General features: G+C 35.9%; 1 protein-coding gene across 1 annotated transcript in view; it reads left to right on the top strand.

Annotated features, from left to right (window-relative positions):
* AK9 (adenylate kinase 9) overlaps positions 1 to 12,114 on the top strand; it is a 129,243-nt gene that overhangs the window by 40,850 nt on the left and 76,279 nt on the right. Inside the window, exons 12-16 of the mRNA XM_072638085.1 lie at positions 682 to 821; positions 909 to 1,089; positions 3,993 to 4,137; positions 6,213 to 6,407; positions 10,377 to 10,509. Of these exons, the coding sequence (XP_072494186.1) occupies positions 682 to 821; positions 909 to 1,089; positions 3,993 to 4,137; positions 6,213 to 6,407; positions 10,377 to 10,509 (794 nt within the window). The remainder of the gene's footprint in view (positions 1 to 681; positions 822 to 908; positions 1,090 to 3,992; positions 4,138 to 6,212; positions 6,408 to 10,376; positions 10,510 to 12,114) is intronic.

The raw sequence follows: 12,114 nt of genomic DNA, 5'->3' as shown, positions 1-12,114 counted from the left end.
AGACGTGACTAAAATGGCTGAATAACAACAACATTCTCTCTCTCTGCAGTGGGCTTTTTCTCTGGCTGTCCTCCATGTCTAGAACACACTCCCTTCTCTGACTATTGACTTACCTGGCTCCCTTTAAGTCCCAACTAAAATCCCATCTTTTACAGGAAACCTTTCTCAACCCCTCTTAACTCTAGTGCCTTCCCTCTGTGAATTATTTCCTATTTATCCTGTATATAATTTGCTTTACTTCTTGAGGGCAGAAGCAATCTTTTCATATTGCCAGCACTTAGCACAATGCCTTGGCACATAGTAGGTATTTATAAAATGTTGATTGATTAATTGATTGAATCCTGTTCCATTCCATACAGATGGCATAATTCTGAGGTCTTTTAACATTCTAGTTACCTTCCAAACAGGATATTATTGTTATTGTGAAAATCAAATAAATATAGTTAAAGAAAAATTTGTGCTATGTTGATACTCAGATTATTATCAGAGAGATCTTAGAAAAATGTTTAATTTTGAAAAATATAAATTAAATGTAAACTGTTTAAAAACTTACAAATAAAAACAGTCATGATAGTTTTTAAAAACCCATCAAATGAAAATGTAAGGTAAAGAAGAATATTACTATTTAAAGTTTCGTAAAGATATATGTATACAACTTAAATTTCATTTGGTTACCAACAGGATGAGTTATTCCGGACTCTTTCATCTTATAAATTAATTGCACCTAGATATAGATGGCACAGAAGCAGATGGGGAAGAGCTTGTCCTGTTGCTTTAAAAGAAGGTAACATTGAAATGGGATTGCCAGATTTGAGTGTCAGGTAAGCAATATCAGCAACGTTTTTTGAATGACATTTTCAGCCTTGTTTTTATGTTTTTACTTTGTTGAAATATCCTTTTTTTTTAAGTTTCCTAGGTAAAATGTACTGTCTTTCATCTGAAGAAGCACTCAGTACATTTATGAGGAATCCACGTCCCTACCTTCTTCCACCGATGCCAATTCCACCATGTAAAGTTTTTGTATATGGACCAAAATCCTCAGGGAAAACAACTCTTTGTAATTTAATTGCAGCTAAATACCAAGGACAGGTATGTGTACATGCATATATATGCAAATGTATGCATATACATAATTGGTCATAATTTAAAGAGTTTTATTTTGTATTTAGACTTTTAGATTCTACATTGTTGATTTGGATATTGGGGTTTTACCCTCCCCCCCAAAAAAATGGTACATAGAAGGCATTTGATAACTACTTGCTGACTGATTTATTTCCCCCAACTCACTCCTCTTCTGAATTTCCTTATTTCTGTTGAAAGTACCACCATCTTTCCAGCTTCCCAAGTTAACAACCTTGGGTTAACTGGGTATTTAATTTCCCTTGGCTCTTCACTTTCTCATACCCCATATATCCATAGAGGTACCAAATCTCATCATTCATACTTCCATAACCTCTCTCCAGTCTGTAACCTTCTCACTCCTCATACAGCCCTCATGGCCTCTCAACCAGATTATTGAGTAGCCTGGGAGTTGGTCTCCCTGCCTCAAGCCCTGCCTCTCACCAGTTCTTCCTATACCCAATATGGAAATGATTTTTCTAGAGTACACAACTGACCATGTTGTTACTCCACCCAAATATAAGCTTCTCAAAAATATAAGCTTTTAAAAAGCCCTCCGAAACCTATGCTTAAGCTCCCCTTCTAACCTTATAATACATTAGCTTTCTCCTCTCTGTGATCGAGTCACAAAAGTGTTGTGTTCTCACGCACAACACTTCATCTCTTATCTCTCCAGTTTTGTACTACCTGCAGTGTACTTCCTCCTTAGCCTTTCTTAAAAGCCACCTCTACATGAAGCCTTTCCTGAGCCCTCACAGCAATGACAGCCCTCCTTCCAACAGATTTGCCTTGTTATTTATATATAAGAAGTCGTTAGGTGATCCACTGAATAGAAAGCTGGGCCTGGAGTCGGGAAGACCCAAGTTCAGATCCAGCCTCAGACACTTAACTGTGTGATCCTGGACAACTCATTTAACCTTAGTTTCTTCAATCTCAGTGACCTCTGCCTCAGTTTCCTCAACTGAAAAATAGGGATAATAAGAGCACTCACCTCACAGATTTATTGTAAAATATCAAATATGATATTTGTAAAACATGTAACACATTACCTGGCATGTAGTAGGCACTTAATACTTGTTCCCATCCCTTTATATTTTTTGAACTTTGTGTTGCAAGCAGGACTCAAACTTGTATAAGTGTACCCTATTGGATTTCTAACCCAGTGCCTTAATCATGTAGTATGGAATAATGGGTAGTGAATAGGCCTTGAAGCTAGGAAGATTTGAATTCAAGTTCTGAGCCATAAATACTACTTGTGGGACCCTGGGCAAGCTACTTAACCTCTTATTGCTCTAGGCAACTCTATTTCAGTTAAGTCACAGAAAAGGTGCAAACTTGCATTGGTAGTGGGAATTTCCTCACCTGAGACTTCTCAATGTCATTGATATTTCAAGGCTAGTCCCTATCCCTGAATTTCATATATACTCATTCATGTGTATATTGTGATCTCTTATAAAATGAAAACTCCTTAAGGAAAGGGTCTGTTTATTTTTGTCTTTGTATGGATAGTGACTAATATAGTACCTAACTTGTACTGGTTACTTAATAAATGCTTATTTATTGATTAATTGTTGGTTAAATGTTGATTCAAGTACCAAATGAGTCCTCTTCTACTTAAAATAAGTCACTAATTGACAGATTATATCTGCTGATCTTTGTCTTTATCGCAAATCTGGGACATAGGTTTCCTCATTACTGTGGAGAAAATATACTTCAGTAGGTAGAACCTGGTCAGTGTTCCACCAGTGTGCTAAACCAGATGTGCTAAACTAAGAAAATATTTTCACATAGCCATCAGTCTGCACTTCATCTTTGACCTGCCACCTGATATTTCATTTTCCCTTGTCCCCTTACCATTTGGGCATAATTTCCATTATTTTACTCTCTCCCTGACATTGCCACCCCATTTCATTATAGTTGAGCATAGCTGATGAAGCATCACCCTTTTTTGCCCTGTTTACCCCTGTGGTCCTTTGGTCTTCCTGACTTTTCTCTGGTTCAGTTAAGTAAATCAGTTTTTAAAGTATTTATTAAGCACCTGCTGTATGTTAGAAACTGTACTAAGTACTAGGGATACAAAGACAAACATGAGAAATAGTCCTTGTCCACAAGGAACTTGCCATGAAATGGGGAATTCAACATATGAAGAGCTAAGTAAATACAAGATAATGTTAGACAGGAGAGAAAACTTAACTATAAGAGAAATCAGCTGGTGTTATCCAGAGATGGTACCTGAATTGAGCCTTAAAGGAAGCTAAGGATTGAAAAAAGCCAGAAGAAGGGAATGTAATCCACGCCTTTGCAAAAATATGGAGTTTGGAAATATTATACCATACCTAGTTAGGGTAACAGCTGGTAGAACAATTTGGAACCATAGGTCTTCTCTGACTATGGAAATGTTTTCATGATCATGCCAGTTCCCCATCCTCTCTCCCTCTTGCAACCCTTGCAAACTCATCGTATCCATTGGTAATCTTTCTATCAGGAAGGAAGGCAGAATGGAAGGAAGGAAGGAAGGGAGGAAGGAAGGAAGGAAGGAAGGAAGGAAGGAAGGAAGGAAGGAAGGAAGGAAGGAAGGAAGGAAGGAAGGAAGGAAGGAAAAAAGAAATGAGCATTTATAAAGTCTTAAGCACTTTACAGATATTATCTCATTTAATTATAACTTGGTTCAGGACAGTTATAGACTAATTACTCCATAACTTTCATCAGTGAAAATGCCGTCCTGCAAGAAGACTTGTGTAAGGAGACAAGATTTCTATTCCAAAGAGATATTAATCAGCATTGATAGATTTTTGGAATTAAACACATATATGATAACATAGATAATGCTAAATTTGTCTGATTGTGCATCTTTTCTCAAATATTCCCTCCAGGTTCTTGACTATAACCAACTTATGGAACCACATATCGAAGAAGCCAAAAAATTATTCCTAGATAAATCTAAAGCTGAGGCAACAGAAGCAGCTATTAAATCTGTGGCAGATAGGCTGCAAATAGAAAAAATGCTTAAAAAACATGGTAAATACATATTTTTAATTCTACCAAATTTGGTCTTCTGCTTTCAGCTAGACTAAGAAAATAACTATGATCTCTGAACAGGGGTGAGGTTTAAATTTAGCCCTCTCAACAAAACAGAAAATTCAGAAAGGGTCCCTTTACTTTTTGTTAACTGTAGTTTCATCAGATCTTTACACTGGGATTCCTCTCCTTTCATGAGCATTTGTGCTCTGGAGAGACTAGTGGAGAAAAATTGGTGTTTATAGCTATGTTGTAAGTTTGTTATCACACAACAAAGAAAGAGGAACAGCAAGGCTCATGGTTACATCCAACAGCAAATGAACAAATAAATCTTTTCTACTTCTTATATTTTACTTGCTCAACTTATCTATGAGCCCTGGCTGGGTGAGTTCCGTGGTATTAAAATCATTGATTTCAGATTCATTTTTATTCACTAATAAGATCAATATTAATTCAGTTCAACAAATATCACTAGGTAGTGTGCTAGGAGAGAATATAAAGACGATATCTGTTCAACTACTTAGAATCCAGAAGAATTATGATGAAACATTATCCATTTCTTCTGACAGAGAGGTGATGGACAGGGTACAAAATGAGATATGCATATTTTTTGATATGGCCAATGCAGGAATTTGTTTTGACTATGCATTTGCTTTTCTTTTTTTTCCCATTGAGAGTGAGAATATAGATGTTTATTCATTGAAAAAAATTAATTTAATTTAAGAAACAAAACCAAAGAGCTAACAGTGGTTATAAGCAAATAGTGTTCTTTATTCCATTGGAGGAAGGAAACCAGAGAGGGTGAGCCTGGAGGATTGTTGTTATGCCAAGCTCAGGGCACAGCTTGCTTACTGGGTCTTAGCTGTGGAAAACAGGGTATCTCTTAATAGTAAAAAGAGAGGAGTAAAAAAAGAGGGGTGGTCTTGACGTGGGGCTCCTGACATGGTATTGCATAATTATTTTTACAATAGACTTAATTTATGCAAATATTTTTCTTAGGCCAATAAAATTTGTCATTTGTTTGTTTGTTGTTGTTGTAATGGGGAGATATACTAGGACACAGAGTGTTTGAGAAAAAGTGGCCTGGAATTTTAATAATATGCTATGGACCAACTCTGCAATGACTAATCCCCATCCAGATAAATTATAAGCTATAATAACTTATTCTAGCTTCTTTAAAAAAAAAAAACTAAGATTAGACATGAACACTTTACGCAGACGTCCATAAGAAATGGGGGACAGAGAGTTGGGAATTAGAAAGAGTAGATGCTATCAGTCGCATCATTTTATATTTAAAATTTTCTTCCCTGCTTTTCACAAAATAGTTTTGCTTTGGTTGCTTGATCGGCTGGTTGTCTTGTTCTCTGAGTGGGATAGTCTGGATTTATTCTCTCCCATGGAATGAAGCTGGACCACTCGTTTCTCATTTCTGCTTAGAGAAGAAGCAGGTTCAGATCTATGTGGCCTGAGGTGGAGAGGGCTCACAGTTTTGTTTAACTTTACTGTCTCTCTCTGTATTTGAGAGTTGGATCAATCTATTTTAAAATGTCTAGAAGAGTTTAGCTATTGGTTTTTCTTTTTTTTTTTTTTTAATTCATGTTTTCCCTATCTAGTCCAAGCTGAAAGTCCAAGGCTATAAATGCCATCTCATGGGCTCAATTCCACCATTGATTGGCACAGGAGCTTTGGCCTACTTTCTTTCCAACGTGGGCCAATTCATTCCTCCATAGGTAACCTCCCTCTTCCACTCATAAAACCTAACCATATTGATTCTGGACTTAGCGCAGATACTTGGTTGCACTGAAGTTCGTATTTCTGAATTTGAATTCAAAAGAACCACCAGCTTCAGCTTCCTTAATAGCTAGAATTATAGGCTTCTATCACCATGACTTTTTTTTAGGTTTTGGGGTTTGAGGGATTTTTTTGGTAGAAGGTGGAGGTACCAGTGTGACATGTTCAGTTCATTTGTCTATCATTATTTTGTGTGTGTATGTGCACTGTGGGGAGGTCATTGTTCATTTTCATTTTTAAAATGAAAGTACCCTTTGCTGACAAAACCTATTACTGACTTTTAGAGGCAAAGGAATTAAAAGAGGAAGATGAAGATAAGTCTGATGAATCAAAACTAGAGGAAAAAGACTCATTGAAAAAAATGGGAGAGGAAGAACACACTGATGAAAAAAGCTCAGAAGATAAAACCTCAGAAGAAAAAACTGAAGAAGAGCAAAGCTCGGAACAAAACCCAGAAGAGCAGAGTAGTGAAAAAAAAAGTAAAGAAACATACTCTTAAATTTCTGAATGCTGTCTTCTGTTCATTAGGCTATGTGTGTATGGAGGCAGTGCCTTTATTTATTTTTTTTACATTTTAATTGATCATTTTTAACATTCTTTTCTTTTTAAATTTTGAGTTCCAAATTCTCTCCCTTCACCATTGAGAAAACAAGCAATTTATCAATTATACATGTAAAATCATACAAAATATTTCCATATTAGCCATATTTTTTAAAAAACAAGAAAAAGAAAGAAAGTAAGAAAATTAAACTTCAGTTTGCACTCAGTTCTCTGTCTGGAGGTGGATAGCATTTTTCCTTCACGAGTCCTTTCTATTGTCTTGGACCATTGTATTTATCAGAGTAGCCAAGTTTTTCACAGTTGATCATCATAACAGCATGACACCACGTACAGTGATATCCGGTTCTTCTCATTTTTCTTTTCATATAGGTCTTTTCTTCTCACTTTTCAGTTCATATAGGTCTTGCCATGTTTTTCTGAAACCACCCCACTTGTCATTTGTTATAGCACAATAATATGCCATCACAACCATATGCCACTGTGTGTTCAATCATTCCCCAACTGATGAGCATCCCCTCAGTTTCCAATTCTTTGCCGCCATAAGAATAACTGCTTTAAATATTTTTGTAGATATAGGTCCTTTTCCTTTTTATTTTATCTGTTTAGGATACAGACCTAATAGTGATATTGCTGGATCAAAGGGTATGCACAGATTTATAGTCCTTTGGGCTTAGTTCCAAGTTGTACTCCAGGATGGTTGGACCAGTTCAGTACTCCACCAGCAATTCATTAATATAGCTATTTTCCCCTTATCTTCTCTAGCATTTGTCATTTCTGAAGTATGAAGTGGTACCTCAAAGTTGTTTTAATTTGCTTTTCTCTAATCAATAGTGATTTACAGCATTTTCTTTTCTTATGACTATAGATAGTTTTGATTTCTTCTGAAAACTGCCTATTAATATCCTTTGGCTGTTTATCAACTGGAGAATGGATCTTATTTTTATAAATTTGACCCAGTTTTGTATTCAATATGTATTTGAGAAATAAGGCCTTTATCAGAGAAACTTGCTATAAAAAATTTTATATTACTTCATTGTCTATGGCGTCATTTAGCATAATGTGGTTTTCCTGATTACCTCTTGCCTTTTTTAACCTCAGCTGAAGCAAAGACTCCATTCCAGCCCTTTGTTTTAATTCTATGTGTGTCTTTCTGTTTCAACTGTGTCTCTTTTAAACAACATAGTGTTGGATTTTGGCATCTAATTCAATCTGTTATCTACCTCAGTTTTATGGGTGAGGTCATCCCATCTACATTCACAGTTATGACTACTGTGTATTTCCCTCCATCCCATTTTCTTCTGTTTATTCATCTAACTCTTTTTATGCTCTCTCTCCTCAAAAGTCTTGCTTCTGACCACTGCTCCCTTAATTTTGTTATTTTCCTCCACTTCTCTTATCCCCTTTCCTCTCCTGTTTCCCTCTTGGGTAAGATAGATTTTTATATCCAACTGAGTGTGTGTGTATATATGTATATGTATATATATATATGTATATATATATACATATACATATATACACACACATATATAGGTGTATATATAAGCACATATATGTGTATTTTATATACATATATGCATATGTATGTATGTATGTGTATTCTCCCTCTTTGAACCAATTCTGATGAAAATGAGATTCAAGCACTGTCTTCCACATCCCCTCATTTTCCCCTTCATTGTAAAAACTCTTCCTTGCGTGGCTTTTTTATATGAGAAAATTTTTCCCATTCTGCCTCTTCCTTTCTCATTGTATCCCTCTTTCTCACCCCTTCCTTTTTTTTATTTTTTGGAAATCATCTCAACATAATTGACTCATACTAGTCTTGGCTTTTTTCTGACTTCCCCTGTCCTATAAACTCTCATACTCCAATACCAATAGATGTCAAAAAATTTTAATGTTATCTTCATTTGTAATTTTGATTTGCCCATTTTCTAAGATCTCCAGGATGCTGAAATTTTTGATATACTGTGATTTATGGTCATACTGGAACTACTAATTTTAATTTTTCTTGGAAGTGTGTTGTGTTTTCAATCTTCCCTAAGATGATCAGAAAAAAAATCAAGTCTTTGATGTTTCAATTTATCACTCAGTGTATGTGGCAGAATAGCACAAGTGTTTAAATCTTGTACCTATTTTGATCTTATCTTCATATGTAGTGTTGTAAAAGCCAACACCTGGACACATCCAGGATGGCCTGCTATATAGCTTCTTAGATTTGCTTTTCTAAAAGGAAAGCAACTTTTGGAGGGTCAACAATCATTTTAATCAAGCACATATATGATTCACTTAGTTCAGGGGGAAAAAAGTCAGCACCCTCAACTTCAGAAAAAATACAGAGAAACAAAGATCAGCCAACAGACAGGGTTTTCAACTGTCTGACTGTAAGCAATACATACATCACAGATCAACAGACAGATAACTGTCTAACCATACCTACATAGTTACCAGAGAGAGAAGCACCAACATCTGAGTTTTCAAAGCTAGGGAGCTTCTTAGTGGTTGCCCTGGAGTCTCACCTGGACAAACACTTCTAACGAATAAGCCCCCAAAGTAAAACCTCGGCTCAGAGTATTTATACATTTTTCAGAGCCAGAGGGCATCACAACCCTTCGAGAAATTAACAAAAGGAGTAGGCCTCCCCTAATCAAGCTTCCCTTAATGGGCAGGCCCATTAACAGGTGGGAAATATCTTTAATTTCATTGGCATTACAAGTGTGAGATGGTTCTCCATACCTAGTTTCTGTTACTTTCTGGTTTTCCCAGAAGTTTTTGTGGAATAATAGCTGGAATCTTAGGGTTTATCAAATACCAGGTTGCTGCTAATTGCATCTATACATTGTTCCACTGATCAACCCCTCTATTTCTTACCTATATCAATGTTTTTTATGATTATAGCTTTGTAGTATAGTTTGAGATCTGGTATTGCTAGTTTCTCCTCCTCCTCCTCATTATTTTCCATTAATTTTCTTGATATTCTTGACCTTGTGTTCCTCCGAATGAATTTTGTTATTGTTTTTTCTAGTGCTGTTAAGTAATTCTTTGATAGTTTGATTGCTATGGAACTGAATAAATACATTAACTTAGGTAGTGTTGTCATTTTTATTACATTGGCCCAGTCTATTCATGAGCCCTTAATAGTTCTCCAGTTATTTAGATCTATCTTTATTTGTCTGGAGAGTATTTTGTAATTTTATTTGTGTAGTTCCTGTGTGCATCTCCACAGGTAGAATTCCAATTATTTGGTACTGTGATTATTTTCAATGGAATTTCTCTTTGTAGCTCTTCCTGTTGGATTTTATTTGTAATATACTGAAAATACTGAAGTTTTGTGTGGTAAATATACGGAAATGATGATGATTTGTAGTTGATTCTCTAGCGTTTCCTAAATAATCCATCATATTATCTGCAAAAAGTAATAATTTTGTTTCCCCATTGTTTATGTTCATATGTGACTTTGGACCTTAGATTCTTCATATGTAAAATGAAAGACTGGGACTAGATCTCTAAAAGTCCTTCTAGCTGCAAACTCTTTCCCTCCAGTTTATTATTCATTTATTTTTAACATTTATTTTTTAATTTTGAGTTTTGAATTCTCTCTCTCCCTCTCTCCCTCTCACCTCTCCCCACCCATCCAGAAGTCAAGAAATGTGATATCACTTATACATGTGAAATCATGAAAAATACATTTCCATATTCTGGCTGCAAATTCTTATGACCCTATAAATATTTCAAACTCATTCAGAAGTCCAGAATTTCTACTGGATTATTGAACCTACTACAGCTTTTTAAGCAGTTATGCCCTGAATCCACCTTTCTTGAAAAGATAAAGTGAATTAGATGTTTCTATACCTTTTAAAATATAAATATTTTTATTACATTATATTATTTAGGTAAGGAAGGTACTTCATCTACCAGTGTCAAACCAGTCAGTGAATCTATGGATGACACTGACTCCAAAACAGACCCGGAAACAACTCATGAAATCAAAGATGGTAAATTGATTTTTTTGGTATTTTTATTTCTTTAGACTTAAACAAAACAATTCTTCCTAGAACTGGAAATAGGGGAGGGGAAAGTGAAAAGTGTTTTTTAAAAGTATTGTTCATACATAATTTATGACTTTAGAACTTGCAATTTTTAAAATTAGACATAAGAAATTAGAGAAAATGGTGGGTAATATGTTTTCTTTTTCCAAAGATGCTAATATTTTTAAGTGGTTTAGTGGAATGATAATTATTTATGAATTAGGTTATCTCTGTCCTTTGGGATAATACTTCCTGCTAGGAATTATTTCATTCTTTGTATTTGTGTCCCCAATGCTTGACAAATAGTAGGCATTTAATAAATGCCCACATAAGTCATCTAACTAAAAATGTTCATTCTTTCCTCATTTGTAAATTGGGCATAATACCATTTTTGTATGATTTCTTTCAGTAGCTAGTTTGCTAATAAAAGAGGCAGCTTTTGTTGTGGTGAAACAGGGATTTAAATCCTGTAGCCAGAAATATAATTGTCCCTTCTAGAGGAGCATCTTCAGTTGCTTTTGACTAACACTTTTTTGTACTAGTCGACCTTCAAGACAATCTGCCACTGAGGAATTTAGGAGGAAAAACCTCAAGAATGGAATGAGGAAAAAACATGCAAGTAAATTTGGTGTTGCAGGCCTCCATACCTTCTTTATAGGATGTGAGAGAGCAAATAGGAAAGACAAACTTTTCTGAGAGCCTTAGAAGATACCATTGACCTTCAAGTATTGTTACTATTATCAGTTTTATTTCTCTTCTGTCAAACAATTGCTTGGTGTTATACAGTGCCCATTATCTTAAATGTCCTAGTGATACTGACTACATCTAAAACAAAAATAATGATGATGATGATGATGAAATACCATATTCTGATCAAAGTGCTTTTAAAGTGATCTTGCAAGTAAACCATGTTATAAAGTTGTGTTCTAGTCAACAAACACTTATTAAGCTTCTATTATATAGAGAGCATTGTGCTAGCCGGAAGGAAGGACGGGAGGGGAGAGAGGGAGGGGGGAGGGGAGGAAGGAAGGAAGGAAGGAAGGAAGGAAGAGGAAGGAAGGAAGGAAGGAAGGAAGGAAGGAAGGAAGGAAGGAAGGAAGGAAGAGGAAGGGAAGGAAGGGGACAGAAGGAGGAAGCAAGGAAAAAGGGAAGGGAGGGAGAGAGAAAAGGAAGGAGGGAGGAACATAGGGAAGGAGAAAGAGGAGGAGGGAGGGAGGGAAAGAAGGGAGTAATAAATTTTTATTAACCACCTACTATGTGCCAAACACTAGGTGTAAGTGCTTTAAAAATAATTATCTCATTTGGTCTTCTGTGAGGTAGGTGCTGTTACTCTTCCCCATTTTGAGGAAACTGAGCCCAAAAGTGGCTAAGTGACTTGCCTACAGCTAGATAGTGAAGGAATGGAAGTGGAGCCACAGCAGTGATAATGGACCAGGAGAACAGAGAGGGTCACAATAAACACAAGGAACTGATTTAGGGGTGAGGTGGAAGGTGAGAAAGAAGAATAGAAGCTTGGGAATCAGAGAGAAGAATTTCAGAGTTAGAGATCATGGAGTTATGGATGATGGTGAGATGAAGGATGTGACCCTTGTCACATCTCCAG

Source organism: Notamacropus eugenii, chromosome 2 (assembly GCF_028372415.1).
Source record: "Notamacropus eugenii isolate mMacEug1 chromosome 2, mMacEug1.pri_v2, whole genome shotgun sequence".
Lineage (NCBI taxonomy): Eukaryota > Metazoa > Chordata > Mammalia > Diprotodontia > Macropodidae > Notamacropus > Notamacropus eugenii.
The sequence above is the reverse complement of the archived record's forward strand: the minus strand, read 5'-3'. Positions and strand labels throughout refer to the sequence as shown.